The 22,986-nt window shown below is 43.4% G+C and overlaps 2 protein-coding genes across 4 annotated transcripts in view; one reads left to right on the top strand and one right to left on the bottom strand.

Annotated features, from left to right (window-relative positions):
• Positions 1-170: 170 nt before the first annotated feature.
• USP42 (ubiquitin specific peptidase 42) lies at positions 171-18,129 on the top strand. 2 transcript variants are annotated; one of them, XM_050317171.1, is made up of 17 exons: positions 171-254; positions 3,721-3,958; positions 4,627-4,827; positions 5,929-6,039; positions 6,180-6,282; positions 6,446-6,513; positions 6,665-6,735; positions 7,262-7,344; positions 9,284-9,395; positions 9,735-9,875; positions 10,078-10,178; positions 10,634-10,769; positions 11,377-12,108; positions 12,448-12,533; positions 13,153-14,640; positions 15,137-15,429; positions 17,338-18,129. In XM_050317171.1, the coding sequence occupies exons 2-17, from the start codon at positions 3,730-3,732 to the stop codon at positions 17,376-17,378; spliced, it is 3,996 nt and encodes a 1,331-aa protein (XP_050173128.1). In that variant the 5' UTR covers positions 171-254; positions 3,721-3,729; the 3' UTR covers positions 17,379-18,129. The 2 variants fall into 2 exon arrangements, with proteins under 2 accessions (XP_050173128.1, XP_050173127.1); XM_050317170.1 differs by lacking the exon at positions 171-254 and adding an exon at positions 845-997.
• Positions 18,130-19,452: 1,323 nt separating this feature from the next.
• The window catches only part of CYTH3 (cytohesin 3), a 48,912-nt gene continuing 45,378 nt past the window's right edge, over positions 19,453-22,986 (bottom strand). For both annotated transcript variants that reach the window (XM_050317187.1, XM_050317188.1), the window contains one exon: positions 19,453-22,600. In XM_050317187.1, the coding sequence (XP_050173144.1) occupies positions 22,528-22,600 (73 nt within the window). In that variant the 3' untranslated portion in view covers positions 19,453-22,527. The remainder of the gene's footprint in view (positions 22,601-22,986) is intronic.

Consider the following 22,986-nt stretch of genomic DNA (forward strand, 5'->3'; position numbering starts at 1 on the left):
GGGGCGGTGCCGGTCCCCGTGTGACCCGGAGGCGCTCGCTGCTCCCCCCGCCGCCGCCGCCGCCTCCTCCTCCTCTCCTCCCCCCGCCCGCCCGCCCGCCTGCCCGGCCGGCGCCGGGCCCCGGATGCAAGAGGCCGGCGGAGGGACGTCATTGTTCCCCGACGGGCTGTAACAGGAGGCGGAGCGGGCCGGGCTGAGGCGGGGGCTGCGGCGAGGGGGACCCGGCAGCGCCGAGTCAAGCGGGGCCGAGCCAGGTAATGGGGCTGGGGGGGAAGCGCGGGGCCCGCCGGCGGCCCCCGGCACAGCCCGGCGGCGCCGCGTGCGGCTCCCGCCTGGAAATCAATGGGCCGGGGGGAGGGGCCGGCCCGGGAAAGGGAAGGGAAAGCGACCGGCGGGAGCAGCCGGCACAGCCCAGCCCAGCCCACCGCGCCGGGGCGCGGGCCGGGCGCTCGGCCGCTGCCCTCCCGGCTGGCGGGCAGCCGGAGGGGGTGGGACCCCCGGGCGGGGCGGGGCGCCGTCCCCAGCACGCGGCGGAGGGACCCAGCCCCGCCGCCGCCACCCCCTGGGCCGGCGGGACCGGCCCCCTCCCGGCGCGGCGGAGCCTCCGCGCCCGCCCTTCCCCGTTCCGCGCCGGGGTCCCGCCGGCGCCCGCCCGCCTCTCCTTCCTCCTTCTCCTTCCTCCTGCTGCTGCCGCTGCCGCCGGCGTGGGGGACTCGGCGTGGCTTCCCCACGTCCCGGCGCGGGCGGGCGGGAGGGCGGCCGGCCTGGCCCGGCCCCGCGTCCCGCGGCGGGTGCGGCGCCGAGCTCCGCCTGGCCCCGCGTTGTTCCCGCTCGGCGCGGCGGCTCCCGCGGCCCCTCCGCCCCGCGCCCGGGGGTCTCCGCGCCCGGTTCACCTCCCCTCGCCGCCCCCCCCGCGTTGCCATGGGCACGGAGCCGCCGTTGGGCGCCGCCGCCGCGGTCCGGCCCCTGGGCCGGGATGGGACGCGGGCCCGGACAGGTCAGCGCGGGGCCGGGGGCGGCGCGGGGAGCGGCGGGGCGGGGCGCTCCGGCGGTGTGCGGGATGGTGGGAGAAGGGCGAGGCGGGGGCTCCCCCAGGGTCGGTCCCCGGCCCCCCTCGCCTGCGTGGGTTTTGTTTTGTGTGTCTCTGGGCTCTTGCCGCGCTCAGCGCGGACATGTTGCGTGCGGTGCCTGCCCCTGCCCCCTGCCCCTTCTCCCTGCCCCGGCCAGCGGCCTCTCGCTGTCGGTGTCAGAGCGTTTTCGGGAAGCAAAGCCCTTCGGAACCCCTGAGCCGGTGTCTCGGGCAGCTCTGACCCCGGGCTGGACTCCGAGGCTGGGCGGGCTGCTGGGTTGTGAGCGGGTTTTGGGGGCGCTGCGGGCTCGGTCCCGCCGCGACCAGCGGGACGCGGCGCTCGGAGCTGTCCCGCGGCTCGTCATTAAGGGCGAAGAGGTTAATTACTCCCGCCTCTCCTGCCTTTCATTTTGTAACGAAAGTAAAAGCGGCGCGGGGTGTGTGTTTGTGTTCCCGCACTGCCCCGTTTGTTTTGGCTCGGAGCGGCGTGTGCCGTGCAGGGTTTACCGGGATTTACCGGGATAGCCCCGCCCGGGCTGGTGCTGCAGGAGTTCCCTCTTGTTCCCGTGTGCCGCTGGTGTTTGCTTACAATCCCTGCCGAAAACCTTCGCGTTGTACTGAGATAAGGGCGCAGTCGCACTCCCTGGTCAGACGCGGTTCTGTGAACGGGATCTCGTGTCAAACCCTCCCGAGCTGTGATTTATTGTATGCAGAGCCGGGACCAAACAAATACTTAGCTCCAACTCGGAACTGATGTGTGTTGTGGTGAGACTGCTAAACAAATCTAAGCAACGCCGATGCAACGCTGGAAATGGGAGGAAAGTAACTGTTTTATCTGGTTTACTCTTCGGTATCATCCTGGGAGAAGTCTGTTATGGGAATAGCACAGGGAAATAACTCTCAATACACAAGGCAGTGTAAATTTATGTTCAGCAGTGGTGCGGGAACACAGTCTGTAGGTGCGTTGAACAACGGGAGAGGAAAAATAGCAGTGTTGATAGTTTTTGTACTACTTTGTCGAAGAGATGTGGTGTCCAAACTGAGAATTACGTTGACATATTTTGCAGAAGTGGTGGGTCTGAGTTATTCTTACCAGCATTGATACCTGCTGGTGTGTAGTGCTTGATATGTGGTAATGTGTTACTCGGTTGTCAAAATAAATTTAAAAATACTGTAAGGTTTCCCTCGCTGGTCAGTATGAGGCCCAAGCTTTTTTTGTGATAACATTCTTCTGTTTGCTTTTCACTGCAGTGTCTTGATTCTGGTTTTTGTCAGGCAAATATGTTTTAAATATGTTGTTCAAACCCCTTCCCTGGAGATGTCACTGGTATCTGCAATTTGAAGTCTGGATCTTACTTGAAAATCATTGAGCCCAAGAACTATCATCTTAGTCTTCCAAATGGACAAGGATGTCTTAATTTTCCAGTAGAATGAGAATGAATTTTCCTTTTCTGTGTATTATAATCTTACAAATGGAAAATGTGTATAGACTGGATTTTAAATTGAGAATTTACAGGAGAAAAAAAATCTAATTAAAGGCTTTGTGCGTAATTTGTCTTTTGAGGGACGAGAAGTTCTCCAATTTACTGTGCTTTGTTTAATCTACCTGACTTTTTATCATCAGCAATCAAGTTGTGCCAGGAATCTGAAACTGCTTTATGCTTTACTCTCTCAGATGTTTCGGTATAACAAAGCAACTTATCCTTTAAACCCTCAGTTAAGTTTACAGTTTCCCTAAACTTAAAAAGGCCCTACATGCTATAGGAAGACAGTAGTAAAAATTTACATGTAGAAATGGATAATTGATCATGTAATTATTCAGCAGCTTACTATGCACACACAATTACACATAGTTAAAGACGTATCATCTCAAAACCTAATCAGCATTTTATAAAGTAGGTAGTAGCTGTTATTGCTTTTGCTCTTGAGGGCTGAGGATTTGTTTTGCTTTCTTTTGCATTCAGCATTTTCTTTTTATAGCTTACATTCCTCTGTTGTTTTTCCCTGGCCAAACCTAAGACTCTACATAAGTAGAGCTGAAAAAGACGCTTTTTAATTCAACCTTTTGGTTGATAGTGAGCATTGTAAATGTGATAGGTGCAAAATACCACAAGGAGTGCTGCCAAAATTCTATCCAAACAAATACATCTTGAAAGGGCAGAAGAAACCCGGGTGGAAATAACTTTGCAAGTGTTTTCTTGATCTCCTTTCCGAAGATTTCTCAGAGCTCTATCCCATCCTCTGTGCCTCAGAGGTGTGTGGTTCCCAGGAGCAAAATGATGTTGGCCAAACAACTCCTCCTGGATCTCAACAGGCCAACACCTGAACGTGCCACAGCTTATTTTAAGAAGGTCTTCGTAACTATAATGGTTTAAAATCCCATGAAAGTGTGAGAAGTGCCATCAGTCACTGAAGTTAAAAGTAATATCGATGCAGTTTTGATGGACAGTTCTACTTTGAGTGTTTAGTTTCGTGTTGGGTGCAATTATTTTTGAGTTTTGGAGGTTTGTTTCTTGGCTTTTAATCATACTTAGCAGCTGCTTAGTTCTTCAAGCTCTTTGAGACTCGGCGACGGGATTGCCAGTAGTCTTTTCTTTCTGCAGTGCTTCTCGATGTTCCTTATGTCAAACAGAACTTTTGCCTTGTTGCAGATATGAACAATGACCATAGTTAACAAGCCCAAATCCTCAAAGTCTAAAAAATCTTCATCGAGAAGGTCTGACAAATCTATGAAACCCCGTACTAAAAAAATGACGTCACGCACCGCGAGTTTGGGCCGGGTACCGCCTGCAGAAGATCCAAACAAAGTCTCTGTGGACAAAGGCCCTGGAGGGCATATTTATTGTAGATCATCTCAAAAATCGAAGCCTTTTGCCCAAAGAGATCTAGGTAAGTGTGTCTTTTGTCCTCCCCCTGGTTTTTTTTTCAAAACAAAACAAAAGTAGAAGCAGTTCTTGGTTGTTGCACTGCTGTAAAATGGGACTGTGATGAACTGAGAGTTTAGTGGCAGACCTCAATTCTGTGCATCCCCGGAGGCAACTGAAGGGACAAGTGTTGCAGAACTTAGTTTTATCTATTTGTAAATTAGTGTTGATCTCTTTACAATCAAATAAGGGCAGATTTTCATAATACATAGATTTACCCAGATCTTTCCCGTTAGGCAGAGGAAAGTACATTTTACTGTGGCTGCTCGTGGCTTCCATTATTTACAAGTCTTTGAATGATAATGCTGCTCAGGGAGAGATCTGGTATCTGGGAGGTTACTTTCTGTGCTACTTACTGAGGAAAAACCCAGTAATTTAATTGATAAACAGTATAGATGTAAAGAAACCTGGTACTAAAATAAGACTGGTAGTTTCTCTTTCATTGGAAGAATTAGAACAGGTAAATAAAGTGTTGTCCAAACCAGTGTGTTGAGCAGCAAACTGAAGTGGCAGTGCATCCTGTGTTGCTGTGCTTTGGAGCTGGTTCTTCAGGGTGCTCCTGCAGGATGCTGCTCTTCAAACCCCCTCTTTAAACCCAAACCACTACGTGCCTCTCAAACCACCGTTTTGCAGTTGTTAACGATGGGATTGCTCCGCCACAAAGGATTCTTTTTCCACCTGAGAAAATCTGTATGGATTGGCAACAAACCCAGAGCGTTGGGGTTGGGCTGCAGAACCTCGGCAACACGTGTTTCCTCAACTCCACTCTCCAGTGTCTGACCTACACGCCTCCTCTTGCCAACTACATGCTGTCCCTTGAGCACACCAAGTCATGTGAGTACTTTCTAACCTTATAAATCTGTTGGGCAGCTCTGAAGGTGAAAAGAAAAGCGGTGATCGTGTGAAGGAAATTCTGAGTTGTCCCGTTGGATGGGTAGAAGCGGGTTTTGAACGCGATCTTTAAAGGTCTTTTCCAGCCTGAACGATTCAATGATTCTCTTAACAGGAGGCTCAGAATAGCAAATAAAGTGAATTTGTTAATTTAATGTGCTGTGGTAAAACTTAAAGAAAAGATCATTTCTTGCTTCGTGCGAATAATGAAGTACGTTGTAAAGGAAGGCATTTGATCAACGTTTGGCATTTGGGTTTCCTGCTGGCAGAAAGGTGATAAAATTTGGGATGTTGGCTTTGAAGATTCTTGGCCTTCACAGCCTGGATGCTGTACTGCACTAATACTGTGACAGATTATATGGCCAGTGATTATATGGTCAGATGATTATATGGTCAGTGTTGACCCATTTAAAAAAACCCAAACCCTAGAAAGCATTACAGGTTAATCTCTTATGACCTGAAATAGAAATTTTTGGAGGACTATATTAAAATTTAGACTGATTTTATTCTAAGTGAAAGTTTGTATTTTTTAAACCCTTGAACTTGTGTTCTTTGAATTCCATTTTTCTATTTGAATTTATTTGAAGCCTAAGGGAGCCTCTTTTCATATCCATAAATGTGTATTTTACTAAGGGACCTGTATGCTTTCTAGTCTGATATCTTAGTATTTATTCCTAGAAATTTAATTATGTATCGTTCCCATATGTAAAAATTATTTCAGTTAAGAATCATAGAATCCTTTGGGTTGGAAGGAACCTTAAAAATCATTTAGTTGCAACCCCCTGCTGTGGGCAGGGATAACCTTCCACTGGGAATGTTCAAGGTCAGGTTAGGTGGGACTTTGAGCAGCCTGGTCTGGGATTCTATGGTTTTTATTCTGCACAACAATACAAAAATGTTGGGGTATTGGCACCTTAGGACAAGAGACTGTAGCATGGAGAGTGGACATTTCACCTGTAAATTAAAGATTGTTATTTTGGGGGGGGGGGGATGGTTTGTAGCAATGCATATTTGACCAGACTGCTACACTTTCTCTCTGTTCAGGTCATGTAGAAGGATTCTGTATGATGTGCACAATGGAAAGTCACATCAACCAGGTCCTGTGTTGCTCTAATAATGCCATCAAACCTACATCTGTTATCAATGGCCTTAAAAGTAAGTAATTTGGTATAGTTTGTTGTGGGTTTTTTTCTAATTTTTCTAAATAATTTTGATACTTTAAAGAAGAGCTATTTTAGTAACACACGTTTGCTTTCATTCTGTAAGAGATAAATAATAACCTTCTTATTTATTAGGAATAGGAAAACATTTCCATTTTGGCAGTCAAGAGGATGCACATGAATTCTTATGCTTCACTGTTGATGCTTTACAGAAGGCTTGCTTGAATGGGAGCACCAAGTAAGCATAAACAAATTAACTCTTAATGTTCCCTAACCCCTCTTACTCATTTTTTTAGTATCACAAATAAAAAAACTATGTCCTTGGTTGTCATTAAAAAATGTTTGAGAGGTTAACTCTGTGCCTTCAGTCTTCTGAGGTCTGACTCTTAATTTTTTTCCAGATTGGACAGATCTTCTCAAGCCACCACACTTATTTATCAAATCTTTGGAGGATATCTAAGATCCCGAGGTACTTCTAAAAAAAAATTACTGTTTTTTGAACTGATCCATGTCTGTTTGTAGTAAAGGAGTCTGTAGTTTGACTAAACTAGTATGTATTAATAATTGAAATTAGCCCAGTGTCCTTCACCTCTTGTTAAGCCTTTGTATTTTGACTGCAGTGAAGTGCTTGAACTGCAAGGCAGTGTCGGACACGTACGAGCCCTTCCTCGACGTTACCTTGGATATAAAGGTGAGGAGTTCTCTGAGGGTGTAAAGACTTGTAGAGCTTTGTAAAATAAAGTCATTTTGCCTAAAAACAAATATTGCTGGAACAAAAGAGCTCGGGAGTGGATGGGAGCGGATTGGACTGTGTTGTTCTGTGGAAGCCATGTAAATGGTCTCCATGTTTGTATTGGATTTAAGCTGGAAAAATAATTATTATATCTACACAAACAGTGATGCTATCATACTTCTCAATTATTCTACTTCAGTATACATCTATTGTTAGACTGATGGGTTGATTGTTCTCGTTACTGATGCCAAAGCATACCACAGATGCTGTCTGTGGCATTGCAGAATTCATTTATTTTGAAGAAGAACCATTTTCAAATGAGGTAAATGCTCAGTGTGCTGTTTCTGCCTCCTTTCTTCACAGTGTTTGATGGTTCACAATAGGTCACTTAGGTACAAACTAGCAAGGTCCTCTTGTGAAGTGCTAAAGTGTTTGAAATTTTGCATTTCTTGTGACTTAGTGCTCTAATCTCTTACTCATCCAGGCAGTTACATCTGTCACCAGAGCTCTGGAACAATTCGTGAAACCAGAACAACTGGATGGTGAAAACAGCTATAAATGTAGCAAGTAAGATTATTATTAATTACACCTTAATACAAGATATGTGTTTAATGCAGTGCATGACTTAGAGCAGGAGTTCTCTTCTGACTTTGTTTAGCAATAAGATAGTGAGACTTGGCTCTGTTTTGTTTTATTTTGGTTGTGCAACAAATACACTGAAATCATTCCAACCTTGGGAAATAAGGCATTTTGTTTCTAAGTGAGTAATTTGTGTGTTTCTGATTGAATATTTGGAAATATATTGTAAGAATTGTGGCCATGAGCTCACATTAGACTTTTATTCCTCGTCTTGTCCACACTGGGGCTTGTCAGCCTTCCTGAGTGTGGAGCTGTGCTCTGGAATGTGGCCAGAAGATAAAGGAATGTCTGATCAGTAGTGTGAGCTGAGCACAGAGCTGAGGGCGAGGATTTGGGGTGGGAGGCAACACCAGCTTCCTGCTGAAGGTCGTGGGAAACAAACTGAGGTTGGGTCTTGGTGAATGTGAACAGGCTCAGTGACAACCTCTGAGGGCTCCTGGAACACCTGTGGATGAGTTCTGTCTGAAATGAGCCACCCTAAGCCTGACCTGTGCTTAGTGAAAGCTGTGGAGCTCAAATGTTCTGTGTGCTCATCCATATGGGAAATGTTCCAACATATGGGAGAGCCCTGCCCATTCGTGTGAGCTATTTTGGCCAAACAAGTTTGTTGTTCAAATGTAAGCTCAGAAAAGCAAAGACCACCAGGCTCGGTTCTGTAACATTCCTGTCTGATCCTTCCAAATGAAAAATGCAATCCCTGCTTTTTGTTGTTGGAAAACTTTAGTTAATTAGCACATCTGAATGCAGGTATTGAATAAAGGGCATCCAACAGGCTATTGCACCAGTTTAATCCCAGGTTCATTTTACTCCCTGGGTCCCAGCAAGCAACATGTAATATTGGAATAATTCCCATAGTTTCCAGACTGGGGCTGAGGATGAGTAAGATAACTGTAATAAGCACCTCACATCTGAATTTCATGATCCTTCATTAATGTGGGGGGTGAGGAGTTTAGTCATGCATAAACCCAGATGTTTCTGGCTTTTTGTGAGTTTAAAAAGAAAGGTTTGGTGTTTGTACAGTATCATTTCTATTGCTGGTAAACTATTATATTACTTTCCAGTTTTTTCTAATTGATGTTTTCATTTCATTTCTTACCATGATTTCATGATTTTTTTCTAATAAAGATTACTGCCTGAAAACTTTGTCTGTAATTACGGGTTTCATAGAATTTTATAAATCACGTGTGGGGTTTTTTTAGTTATTTTGAGTGGGTCTCTTTTTTTTTCTGTTCCTAGGCTTTCTCCATCAGTTTGGAATTCTCAGCCTTGTGTTTTGACATCAGAGTCTGAAAAGAGGCTATTTAATTCTTTCTGATTGTTAACTCTCAACAGGATTTTTCTTGACAATGTAAAGGGACACGTTTCAGTCTTTGTGCTGGTGGTTGCATTTCAGGGCTTACTCTGTACCTGCTGCCTTTGAATGCAACCAACAGGATGAGCAATTTTGTTTTGAAGGACTGCAGATGGAATCAGTGTCTTTCCAGACAACCTCAGGACATGAAAATGTAACACTCCCCAATTGTCTCCTGCAGAATTTTTCCTTCCAGTGATTTTTTTTTTTTTCCCCTTAATATAATTTTTTTTAAACATTTTTTACAGCCTTACCTTTTTGGCATAAGAAATACTCAGGCATTTCTTTGGCTATCAAAAGGATAAGTTCTAAATCCTTTATTCTTTGTTCTGTAGAGCTGTCCTCTTATATCCTGCTATCTCCCCTCTGTTAACAAAGCTGAAATACAATGTATGGATTTATGAAAAGCTCTGACATATTATGCAAGTAAATATCATTCAAAGAGCATGAAACTCCTTGGACTTTTGGGTGAGAAAAGAATATACTGTTAAAAATGTGTCTGTGCTTGTTTTGAAGGTGTAAAAAGATGGTTCCAGCGTCCAAGAGATACACGATCCATCGCTCTTCCAACGTCCTCACAATATCCCTGAAAAGATTCGCAAATTTTACAGGTGGAAAGATCAACAAGGTACATTTACAGCTGTAATGCTGCTTTACCTTCTTGGAATGGAACATTTCCCAGAGATGAACACTCATGTTGAAGTTGTTCATGTGTTCAGGCAGTAACTGTAGTGGAAGAAAAGTCAATACAACAGCTATGACTCCTTCATTTTTGAAATAATGATAAAGTTCCTGTGTGACCATAAGAATGTACTTTATAGAGCTAACTCTGTAGAAAATAGTTCCCTGCAACTTAAATTATTAAATATTATGAGAATAGGTATTTTTAAGTGAATCAAAAAAATATATTAATGTAATCCTAGTTGGAATCATTTCAGGATAATTTTTGAATCTTCTTTGTGTTTAGGATGTAAAATACCCTGAATATTTGGATCTTCGAGCATACATGTCCCAGTCCATTGGAGAACCTCTCATCTATGCTTTATATGCAGTTCTTGTACACAGTGGCTTCAACTGCAATGCTGGGCACTATCTCTGCTTCATCAAGGTAGACACAGCTCCATTTCTAGCAGGGGAAAATCTGTGCTGGCAAAGAAATTAAAATGTTAGTGGTAACATTTCGAGGGGAGAAGATTGCATTGTGTGTTCTGTTGGCTTTGCTGTGGTATGGTTTGTTCTGTGGGGTTCTGTCTGTGATGTCCTTTGGAACACGTGCAGTTCATCTGAAGATACATTATCTCTGTTTGCAGGCTGGTAATGGACTTTGGTATCGAATGAATGATGCCTCAGTAGAACTTTCTGATATCAAAACAGTTCTCAATCAGCAAGCTTATGTACTTTTTTATATCAGGTAATAACAACCACTAAATGTGTTCAGAATGTTTTTACTATCAAATGACTTCTTCTTTTCTTTAAGCCTTTTCACCCCTAGGAAAATATTACTGTTTGTACAATTCACTTTTACCTAACTGAGAATTCCCCATGTCATTTATTTAAATCCTTTCATTGCTTGGCCTTAAACTTCTGCACTTGTGTATCCTGCTGTATATCTGCTCTTTGTAGCTGGTTAATTTAGACCAGAGGAGAGATGATGGCCACAGATGATGTAAGCCTGAGTTACTGCTCTGAGAAGGACATCATTGTGGGAAGACCATTGCCTAATTTTCAGTTTGCAGTCTTGGCTAAGCCTTTTGTATCTGTCTTCCACGTCATATATACACTGTTCCTGGGAAATTATGGGGTGGGGTTTAATCCAAGAAAAGGCTGCCAGCAAAGCCCTGAGCTGAGTCCCTGCTGTTCCTGCAGGCGCTACGACCTGACGCTGGGGGAACGCGCGTTCTACCTGCCCGCCCCGACCTACCCCCGCCCCTTCCTGGGCCAGCGGGGAGCCAGCAAACAGCCTGGCTTCATGGGACCACGGCTGCCTCCTCACATGATCAAGGTGATGACAGGGGGCAGAGAACGGCACCAAGTGACAGTGGGGGTTGGTGTGGAGGGGGTGTTGTTGTTGTTGTGTTTTCCCTTCCGCGCTGCAGCCAGAGCTGCTCGAACAGTGGCTAATCCTGAATTGTGCAGCCATGCTGCTTCACTACTTTATCCTCCCAGCTCAGCTTTCTAAAGCACTGAGAGCTATGCTCTTGAGACAAGTCTACTAATGCTTAAATAATTTAAATTTAAAAGGTAAATATCCCCCACCCCGCCCCCATCAGCGTCACTTCAGTTGAAACTGTGTTCTTGATTACCAGAAGAATTATTCCAGTGTTGTCATGGAATGTTTTAAGAGGAAAATAAGTATTTTTTGGGAATAGCTTTGGTCAATGTTATGTTGTTTGGGTGGGTTTCAATAATGATGCTCATTTGATACCAATCTGCAGTTAACCAGAGGCAGGAATTAAACACACTTGTTGGACTCACACTTATATTGGAAGGGGAGGTGTTTCCTTAGGTTTGAGCAATTTGTAGAAGTGTACAGTAGGAGAATTTCACGTTTTAAAACTTGGATTGCTGTGTGTTCAAACATACCCATTTTGCAATGTCTTTAAATGCAGAGTTCAAGTCGCTTAAATGGAAATGGACCCTTGAAAGAGGATCCCAGTGCAGTTGGTGTGGCTGTAAAAAGGCCTTCGTCAGCTCCCCCAACAGCCTGTGTTCAAAACTGGGCCATTTCCAGGCCTTCAATGACTGACCCGTCAAAAAACCAGAAGATCACTATCAGTATTCACAACAAACTGCCTGCACGTCAGACTGTGCCCCAGCTGGAGTGTCCGAGCAGTGCTGGGGAGGATGAGGACCTGAGCAAGCCTGTCCCTTCATCCACAGTTACGAACCCCTCTGCAGCAGAGCCTACCTCAAATCTACCCCCGGCGTCGCTCCCCGCTCACGTCCCCAAACAGGAACTCCCTGACGAAATCTTCACTGAGCCAGCAGTGAATGGAAACCCCAAGCTGGGTTCTGAGAACACGGTCCCTTACGGTGCAGAACCTTCAGGAAAACCCGAGGAGTCAAAGGGCTTGTTTAAAAGGAATTGCAACGTGATATCTTCCAATGGAATTCTGATTGGAAAGGTGGTCCGCACATTGCAGAACTCCCACTCGTCCTGCCCGAGTGCTGAAGAGAGATCCCAGCACGAGCTGCCAAAAATCGATTCCCTAAATGGTGCTATTAGTTTAGATAACGAATATAAAGAAAATGGACTGAAACTTGAAGATTCCACTTGCCAAGTCCAACCTGTTAAACCTTCTGAGATGTTCTTTCCTAAAGCAAACGGAGTGCTGGAAACGGTGAGTTACGTCTGTTCCATCTGGACTTTCTCACCCGTGATATGTTCTGTATTCATCAGCATTCCAGTGTTCCTGCTTCCTGGGAAATGCCAAGGAAACACACAGCACGAGTGTCGTTCTGACCCTTTGTTGTGCTGTGATCCCACTGAATTCACAAAGCTGAGCTGTCACGTCAGAAGTGTTCAACATCAGAGAAGTTCAGCTCAGATATTGCTTCATAAGTTTCATAAAATATATTGGTAACTCAGTGTGCTCTTGTCTATCGTTTTACAAATGATAGTTTTCTACTAAAGAGAACTCTTTTTTTCCTGTTTGTTAACTTCTGTGTTTTAATTGTAGATGCCTCAAGCTTTGTCACCCAATCCTCAAGGTGTCTTAGACTCTCTCACATACAGCCAGCTGAACAGCTTGTCAGAGGAGAAAAGGTAAAAGGAGTGCACTCTGGTTAAAAGAAGAAATTTTGTCATTATTTCACCTGTCTGTCTACTAATACTACTTAACAGAAAGATTTACATCAGTACAGAGAACTCCACATTGCACGTGTAGTATCGCAAACATCAGCACTGGGCACGCGTTATTGTGACACTAAACACTGGCAAATGCCTTTTGGAAAACTTTTATAGAATGTTTTTACATTTTTCTTCCATTGTCTGGAATACTTTTGCTATTCCTCTTTTCCATCCTGATATGAGTGAATGTACATTCCCACCGTCTGTTCTCCCATTTGGGAGAGAGTGGGAAATCTGTGTGTTTAGTATTTTCTAGAGGGGGAAGAGCAATTGTGGTTGTTGTGGCTGTTGATGTGATTCAGAGCTGCAAGTGGAAGGAGATGGATGTGTTGGGTGTGTTTTTTTAAGGTAATACTTGCAGAAGTGAGAGAAGAAAAACACTTTCCCTGGGAGCTGAGGAAGGTGCAAGAATAGGTTTCTAAAAGGAATGTCTTGCAGAGTTTGGCATTAGCCACCAATTTTTTTACTAAACTCCCTAATATTTCTGTTTTATAAGGACTTTTTCAAGTTAAAATTATGTTTTTGTTTTGTGCAGTGTATCTGGACCTCAGAAATCTTCTGAGAATGATGGTCTTATGGAAACTGTAGTCATGGAAGCACTGTTTGCTTATGAAGAATCCAGGAAGGTTCCTTCCAACTTTAGCTGTGAGGTTGAGAAACTTTTTACTCAACCAGATTCTGAAACCATTTTTACCAAAGAAGAAGTTGCTGAAAGTATTATAACAAAAGCTGATAATGCACATCTCAATATCAATGGTCAGCACAAGGTCAGGAAAAAATCCTTGGACACTGAAGATGAATTCCTTGGGCAGCGTGAGTCTGAAGACATCAGAGACAAAGACAAACCAAGAAGATCAAAAGAACCTGAACTCATTTCAAAAGAAAACCCTTTGTACATCAAAGGGTCTCCTGAGAGCAAAGAGAAATTAGGGCAAACTTCCTCTGTGAAGCCTGACACTGAATGTAGTTCTAAAAAACTTGCATCTCTAGATATTACAGATAAATGCCAAGATACAAAGGACATTTCTAATAATTATGTAGAGGTACCGCCTGTTAATGACTCTTCCATTACCAAGCTGGATAAAGTATTGGAAAGCCAATTTTCTAGAGCAGACGAGGGACTGAGTAGTAAAATATGTGAAGAAGAGAGACATCTGAAAAAAAATAAGAAAAAAATACACGACTTTAAAAGAACTGACAAAGAGCACTACCGAAGGAAGAGGGAGAACTCTGACACTGAGGAGAGGGAGAGGCAGAGCAGGAGCAAAGCAGAGGAACATTCCCACAGGAGGAGGAGCTCTCGCAGCGTGGACACGAACAAGCAGAGCCGTCACAAGCAGGACTATTGCAGTGAGAGCAGGTACAGATCTTCCCACAATGACAGGAGCAGTCCAAGCAATGGCAGGAGCTCAGGGAAATACTCTCGTTACAGATCCCGAAGCAGAGAAAGGACAGAACAAGACAGGAATAGGTATTACTATTCCAAAGGGGAGAGAGCTTGGAATAGAGAAAGATACTACCAAGATGAGCCACGGAGATGGGAAAAATGCAGATACTACAACGATTATTATTCCTCCCACGGAACCAGGGATGGCAGAGAGAGGAGGTCCTCTCACTGTGATAAAGACTATGACAAGTTGAGCCAACCTTACAGCAGGTCCCACAAGGATTATCACTGCAAAAGCAGGTGGGCTCACACCCCACTCCCTCGGGAGGAGGATTTACATCACTTCAGCAGCCACAGAGCAAACCTTCACCACTGTTCAGTACCTCAGCAGCATCCTGACAGATACTCCCGGGACAGGCACGCGCTGCCACCCCTGCCAGCACACTCACACCCGGAGGACTCTTCCCGGGAAAACGACAAACTGAGGAACAGCAAAAGAAGATACTCCCACCAGGAAGAAAGTGGCAGTGACATAGAAAAGAAATACAGAAAGGTAGATGACCAAAGAATCAAAAAGTATAAGAAGGTCAAGAAGAAAAAGAAGTCCAAAGATAAACATCGAGAGAAGGATTACAAGTAAGCAAGGATTCCAGCATAATCAGCAATTTTTTTCCTAATTATTTTCTGGGTATTTCTCATGTCTGCCTTTTTTTCCATTGTTTCTAAGTTATTTTTTTGCCATAACGTGACGGGATCATGTCATTAGGTTGGTCAAGTGAAGATAGGAAAGATATTGCTGAATTGTGTTAGGACACTAGAGCTGGACATCGCAGTCAGAGTAACATTGCACACGGTTTTTGATTAGGCTACAAATTGAATTTTTTAAATTTTTTTTTTTTTAAAAAACCCCATATTCCACAACCAGCCCCTGTTAACGATCTGTGTACGAACCAGGAGCTGTTGTCCTTCATGCTGAGGGCTTAAGTTTGCTGCGTCTAAAGTAAGTTAGATGTGCAGGAATGACCACAAAACACGCTGCAAGTCGCCACCTGTGGTAAAATAAATAACATTTCATATAATACATCAAGTGCCACATCTGTCTGTCTATTTTTAACTTGCATGTTTCCTTCAGACTTTATGATTTGGATTGCTCTGTGCTCCACTTTGACAATGACAATCGCAAACATAAGAAAAAGAAGAAAAAGAAGAAGCACGACAGGAAACTGAAAGACTTATTGGAATATTTAGATCCTCGTTTCCAGAAGAAAACATGGGAGAAGCAAGAAGAATCCCGTCCTCCAGATGACCATTTATGTGAGCAATACAGAAGCCAGGGCAGTAAACAACCCTACAATGAAGAGAAGCCTTCTGGTGCAGGTGACAGCAAGAAATGCAGCTCCGTGGCATCCCAGGAGTGTGGCAGAGGTAAGGAAGCCCAGGCTGTTGGCAGGACTGCTTTTGATTCAGAACAGCCTTTAAATGCTTCTGTGATGAAATCTCTGCTTTATATTTCGTGCCTTCCAAACAATATCGTGTCAGGAGGGTTGGAAATAGGTGATCTTTAAGGTGCCTTCCAACCCAAACCGTTCTGTGATTTAAATAAAATACTGTGTTCAGCTGTTTCATGGCACAGAAACTGCTGGTTGCTTATTCAGAGTAACAGAAATTGGTGATAATACCGAAATATTGCTGGTTCAGGTGCACCTCTGCCTTCTCTTAAGCTCAGTTGTCAACCCTCCAGAGGACACTTCCCAATTTAACACCTGGAGGGTGTGTTAAAATCCTGCTATTTCATTTAGTTGTGGCTTTTTTCTGTTAGTTTAGGCTTAAAAATACGTAGAAGTGGGCTGATGAAGCAGCTCTTTCCCAATTCTTAATATTTTTTTAAAAAAGCCTGTTTGGTGCTTCTTAGAAAAAACCTAAATACCAACTCGAATGCCTGACTGAATTCACACTGAACTCTCAGCTGTTGCTTGTCATAATCTTGACTTGGGCTCTCAGTAGATAAATGAATTAAATTAATTAGCTCTAGAATTATGCAATGAAGAAAGACTGCACACTGCCACACATGCAACATCTAAAATCAAATTTGACAGCATTTCCCATGACATTTTTTCTGAACAGAAGTGTTTGTTGTAGAAATGAAACCTTTTCAAATGCCTGTTACCTGACATAAACCAGTTCCAGTTACTGATATATAAAAACCAGAACAATCCCCCAGCTATTTTACACGTGGATATTTGAAGTGATCCCTGAAGAAGGGCAGCTCACTATCCAAAAGCAAGTTTTATTGTTACATTTTCTACATTTTACACCTACCCACAATTTAGGAATTGGGTGAGTTGTCAGTGACAGTCCTGCTCATTACCAGCCCAGTGCTGAAAGTGTCATTATGGCTGAGTGCATTTTGCTATTTGGAGAAGTTTAATCCTGAAAGAGATTCCCAGGATTTCATGTGGTTTCCACATTGAGGTAAATTGCCACAGTTAGTAGATTCTTGCACTGAAAAGTTTGCCCAAGGCAAAGAGGAAATGCATTGGTGGAAAACTGATTGTCTTAATTTAGGACATAAGCAACCCAAAGTTTCTGAAAATACAGTGTGGAGAGAAAGCTGATTGTTCACCCATTATTTTAAACAAGGAAAATTAAAGAAGGACTGAACTGAGGTCTTTCAAATACTAATGTGGTAAAAATAGACCTTTTTTTATTATACTGATATCAAAATAACCCTTATTGCACTAAAAGTGTCTCAGGTCTAGCTGATAAATCAGGAACTAAACAGGGTAAAATGCATGTGCTCAGTGCTGGTTTGGCTTTAGGGAGTTCTCTGGCCAGCAGATGGCAAACTTGGGTTTTTCTAAACTGAAATACACGGAGAAGATAAATATGAGATAATAAATGCCTTGCACCTCGTTGTCCTGGGGCAGTGAGGTTGCTGGCTGAGGTGAAGGAGGGTGTGTTGGTTGCTCTAAAGCGCTTTATATCCCACGTTCTTACCTGTTCTCTGCAGGGAGTTTCTGCAGGCTCTGGGTGGGTAGGGCTGGGTCAGCCTGACCACAGAGGTGCTGTCAAGGCAAACCTTCAGCTAAATGGGACTTCCTGAGGTCCAGCACTTGCTGTTGGAGCAGGTGGCTCTGTCCTCGTGCTCTGAAATGGGTCAGCAGCCTCAGCCTAGAACTGGAATGGGCTCAGGCTGGGAGAGCTGGATCCTGCAGTCACAGAGCAGATGGAGGGGGCAGCTCTGAACCTTCTGTGTTAGAAATGGAGCCACTGAGACCCAGTTTGATGTTCAGTGCCGTGACAGGACTGACCTTGCTTCCCTTTGCCTTTCAGGTGTGGAGCTGACTGAGGAAAGCCTTCAATACTCAGACTAAACCCACCACCAAACCCAGCGACTTCTTCCCACCCACCCCAGCAACCCTTTACCTTCCAATCAACGACTTTTTATCATCAAAACCCACGACTTCTTACCTTCAATTACCTGACATTACCAATATTGACCATCAAAACTTAAAATTTATTATCAAAACAATTACCATCAAGACAAAAATCCAGTCATAAGTGGTGCTTAACATTTCTGTACAGATTTTACCATATAAGAACTTTTTTTTAGTTTTTAACTTGAGACTTTCTTTTTTAAAATATACTTCTAATCCAAAAGGGTGAAAACTTTTTACAACTGCTGAACATTGTAAATTACCACATAAATATCTCACTGAGGTGAGATAATGCCCTGGAATAGACCATCTCAAATGCTGCTTAATTACAGACTCAGGTTGACTTTATGTTATTCATGTAATGTTACTCCAAGTTAAGACATCTGGTGCAAGAGCGACCAGGAAGTATAAAAATTGCAACTGACAGTCTGTATATTTAATTTAAAGACTTATTTAAAACTTCACAAGTTTTGCAAGAGCTTCATTTTTATTTTTTTTTTTCTGTGGTCTGACACTAGAAACTAATTTACTTCACATTTGAGTTATATTCAAGATCTGAAGAAAATCTTCTGGTTTTCAACATTGTGAAACAACGAATATGCAGTTCTGAATGTATCTCTCAAGACTATTTGTATATTGTTCCATATGTTTTTATTACATTTTCTTAATATACTGTCATTTGTCTTAAGTCTCAGTTGTCTGTTTTGTCTCTCTAAAGTGTCTAGTTACAGACAAATTCATACTGTGATTTTTATTTTTATTATTAAATGCTATCAAACTGTGATGCACTTATTATTCACTGGTCCTGCATCAGGAGATGAGTGGGGAACCTGTATTAAATACAGTTCATCTGAATAATCTGTCTGGTTTATACAAGCTGTGTTGTTCAGAGATGTCTAAAAGTTTGATCTTTGTTTTTTTAAAGATAAAGAAAGCACTTGCCCCACTGTAAATATATAGCATGTAAAATTTATATAGTATATAAATACAGCAAAGTTAAAATGGATTTTTCCTGGAGTTTTACTTGAGTTATTTCACGTGCACCGTGTCCCGGGAGCTGGCAGAGCGTGGCCGATGCTCGAGGAGCTCCATCTGCCTCTCAGGGTAGGGAGAAGATGCCGCTGGGAGCCAGAGAAGATGAGTGAGTGCCCTGGGACGAGGACGCAGCCGCCTTTCTCCTCGGAACTCCAAAGCTTCCCGGCCAGGCACGGGCTGGGAGCTCAGCTGCAGCTTCTTTAGCGCGCGTGCCACTAAAATCCAGGGAAGGAAGGAGCGAGGTTAATGTGTCACTACAGACCTCATCTTTGGGTCCGTGGGGAGCACCGTTAAAGCCAAACCAACCACGAGTGTACCTGCGTAATGTTCCTATGGCAACGGTTCTGTGACGTTACATAAAGTAACCTGGCAAAGTAGCCAACATACCTGTCCTGTATCTGGCTTTTTTTTCTTCTTTTGTCCTCTGGCTCCAAGGGTTGGTGTCTTGTCCTTTGTCTGATGAGTAACTCTGGCATAAAATGTGTCAAAGCGGTTTAAGTGGTGACTCCTGTACCTCGTTCAGAGCCCCAGAGGCAACATCTGCCCGACCCGGCTCTGGAGCAGCGCAGGGAGAGCCCTCGGTGACCCTTCCCTAAGAGCTGAGGAGCAGCAGCTACTTCTGATTGAGGAAACTAATTATCCTACTTGAGGAGAAGAGATCTGACCCCCCCTTTACATTTGACTGAAACTCACATTAGGGAACTGACAAAACACCTTAATTTAGGGTGGCTCTCAAGGGAAACCAGCAGTGAATGGAGTGACAGTGGCAGCAAACTGCACCAAAACAACCTACTGAGCAGCTGAAGGGGCTTCTCTCTGAAAAATTAAACCTGGTCATTGAAATTACTGTGCCTCAAGGCAGGGAAAAGAGGCCTTTTCCTTGAAAGAGCTGTTGTAAAATTAAACCTTAATTTCTAAAGAAGAAGTCAGCAATTGCCTCCCAAGCATTCCTGGTAAATGGGGAGATACACAACAGTACAGTTTCACACTTTATTTTTGAGAAAACTGACAGATTTAAGCAACAGGTCTTAATGATAAATGAAAACATTAATATTGCAGTGGCTTTACATAAGAACATCACATTTTTAACAGTGATACAGAGTATTTGTCATGCAAATCACTTGTGTACACCAAGTAATACTTATATCAATACATATCTGTACAGTATTTACATTTTATATTTAAACTCTAGCTAGAAACATTTTCCAAGAAAATATAGAAATGAAACTGGTAAGCCACAAGTCTTAATTTGTAGCATTTGGTCTACAACAGACCTAGCTTTTCCAGCAAGCATATCTACATAGATATGTAATAAATCTTAAAAATATGCATTGTTTTTTTATATATGAAGCATTATAAATGCTGCTCAGTTTACAAAGGTTCAGTTTTGTACCAGTTGAAAACGGTTCAAAATGTTTCAGTGATGCTGAGCTTATTTTGTCAGAATATTGTAAAATTTAAGTCAGTCCAGCTGAGCTTAAGTTTTATGTAGAGTTCTCTCCCAGTTGCACTGGCAGTGCCCAGCGGATCACACGCTGAGCACGTGGCAGGAGCAGCCCTGGCTCTTGCTGCCCCTGCAACAGCAGAACCAAAAAAGCTGGAAAATTATCCAAGTTTCAGTGCAACAGCAAGGGAGAATCTGTTGTCCCCAAAGGACTTTTCCTCAGCGTGGCCAAACTGTAACAGATCCTGCTTTAGGGCATGAGCAGCCACTCTCAGCAGCCACCCTGGACTTGAAGCCCAATTAAAAAAAAAAAAAAAAGGGAAAGGTTGAGAGATTTTTCTTCACCCTCGGGGATAGTACCTGATATGGCCAAAATTTTCACAAGCCACTTTGTTTTACTGGCCTCGTGGCCAGTGGAAATTTTGGGCCAGTTTCACTCCCTGTTAATACTGTTACAAGGAACTTTTGAAATCAAATATGAACACACATGAGAAGGCTGTTCCGTTAGCTTTGGTAAATTAAATAGATACATTGAGCACCACAAGTAGCTGTTTAAGATGTTGCATTTCAACGCTAAGAAATAATGTATTTCCTGCTACAATACCCTCAGTTACATGTTACTCTAAATAATTACTTCTGCAGGATATAAGAACTTCAAACTAAATACAGCAAATGAACTCTCAAGGCATTTCCTTCATGCTCACAGGCAGACATCCTCACCTGGTTAAAGACACAGATTTCCTCAAAGGTGACATTTCAGAAGATAAGAATTGATACAAAAGTGCTTCATGGCTTGTTCATGCTTTTAGAATCTCACGTTTCTCCAGAAATACTTTGTTTGCTGCCTCTCACCTTTATGCTCACCAAGTACCACTGATTGGCTTGTCACTATTTGCATTACAAATCTACTTGTCCGAAGCTAAGGCTGATGGAAGCAGTGCTTGAAAACAAATCGTGTCATTGCAGAGTGGAAGACTCAAAACAAGTGTTGGCAGCAGCTCTCTCGTTGCGCTGCTTCGCAAACACGAGACACACAATTCCTGTGAAGAGTTTAAAATGTGTTCCATTAAGCAAATATATCCCCACACTGACACTTATTCAAGGATTCTACCTCCTTTGGTTGAGTTTTACTCCCTTGGAAGCACTGGGATTTGAACATTCACCCAAGCAATTCCACCCACTCCGGGGAAACTCGAAGGTGGAGGAAAGTTCACTTTGTTCTTTTCCTCTCGGCCTCTTTTGCAAACATGCAGTAAAAGCAAAACACTCACAGGCTGACACCCCATGCAAAACAAGGCAAATCAGTAAGACAGAACAATGAAACAACTCTCCCTCGCAGTTCAAAGGAGATCTGAAACAGATCCACTCAGAGAGTCGGGGGGTTTGCCACACAAAATGTGCAGCACATTTCCCTACAGCAGACCCAGAGATGCTCCTGGAACTCTAACAGGCAAAACTGCTTCGGCATTTCGGGTCTCCAGAGCGGTCACTGGCACAGTAGGCACGGCTCAGGTTCAACAAGTTTGGGAAAAACGGGGTATAAACAGAAGCAGTAGGGTCAAAAAAGCCCCTCTTTGCCTCTGTTGTGCAATCAGGAGCTTTACCCTTAAGAACAGTGTGTGTGCTCTCAACAGAAAATACTGGAGTACAATCTGCTGTAGCAGCTGACGTGTCCCTGAAAGACCCATCAGTAGGACCACAAGGATCTTCCACAAATTACAAAAACAACAGAGGGACATGTGCTTGTGGGGGAGTCTACCTGCACTATGCCATCCAATTATTAAGTAAAAATAAGGATGTGTCTTCATTTTTTTAAAACATCAACTGCCGAAGCACAGATCTGAAAAACTGCCTCAAAAATGCAATAAAAGTACTGAACTTCTCTGTATGTCCAAAGTTTGTTATCAAGCAAAGGAATGAGTCCTGCTTGCTTAACTCTCCAGGGCTGCATCCTACAGAAAGATTTCACCTTCCTGGTTTCTCCCCTTGAAAAACATGAAATGCATGTGAAATTATTTTGGGGGTGTTTTCACATGCAAAGCCTAAGCTCACTCAAACCCTGTCATTCCTTTAATACTAACTTAGTGTTAATTAAGCCACAACATATCTAAAACATAAGAAGGATGTTACTGTATAAAAAGCAGATTAAACCAGTCATTAAACCTTAGTGCTTACTGTGGGTGTGAGCAGGCAGGAATGAGTTTTAGCCGACTGGCAAATCTCAGAGCACGTCTGCGCTTCGTGTCACGTCGACAGGCTCAAATTTGGCTGCTGGGACCTGCCTGTGCTTTCAGTGCACATCAACTGTCAGCCCTGAACTCCTTCCCTCCCGACCCAAGTCAGCTGGAGTTGTAACTAATACAAAGGAAAACAAGGCTTCCATGTTTTCAGTTGAATTCTCTGGGGATTTGAAGCTTCCTTCAAATTATATGCCAGTAACTATTTACCCTGAAAGGTCTTACCAAGTTTTTACGCCATAATAAAGTGTATATATATATATAAAATTTACAGTAATTGTCTTCATTTAGTTTGTCCAATGTTTACATGATGACTCCACTGTACGCTCATTTACAGGTTGCTGCAGCTCTCCAAGTCACTGATTGTGTTCTATTTCTTGTTTGCAATCCTTCGTTTCCTTGTTGCCAGCATATCATAGAAGGGATCCCTGCTGATACTTGCTCTGGAAGCAAAAAAAAAGGAATCATCAGTTTGGTTAACAAGTACCTGGTTTTGAAAACTGAAACCATTTTGTTGTCTCTTCCCTGTGGATGAGTCCACATTTTTAATAAGATAATGGATGGTTCACTTCGAAGCACCACAAATACTTCTTTAGCAAGAGATGATATTCAGCTGTGATTTGTTAAGAGTTCATACCTCCATCTGACTATTATTTATTTCTTTAAGTGTGGGCCTGTTTATAAACTTTCCAAGATAAAGCCAAGCTGCGACAGTTTAAAGCTGCCTCTGAACACACTTAAGATACCAAAGATAATGATTAGGGAAAGTAAGAATCCAACAAAATGAGGTTTAAAGACAACTCACACAAGGATTTACATCTGCCTAAAA

This window comes from Myiozetetes cayanensis, unplaced genomic scaffold, assembly GCF_022539395.1.
Source record: "Myiozetetes cayanensis isolate MyiCay16 unplaced genomic scaffold, myiCay2020 scf20-37, whole genome shotgun sequence".
NCBI lineage: Eukaryota > Metazoa > Chordata > Aves > Passeriformes > Tyrannidae > Myiozetetes > Myiozetetes cayanensis.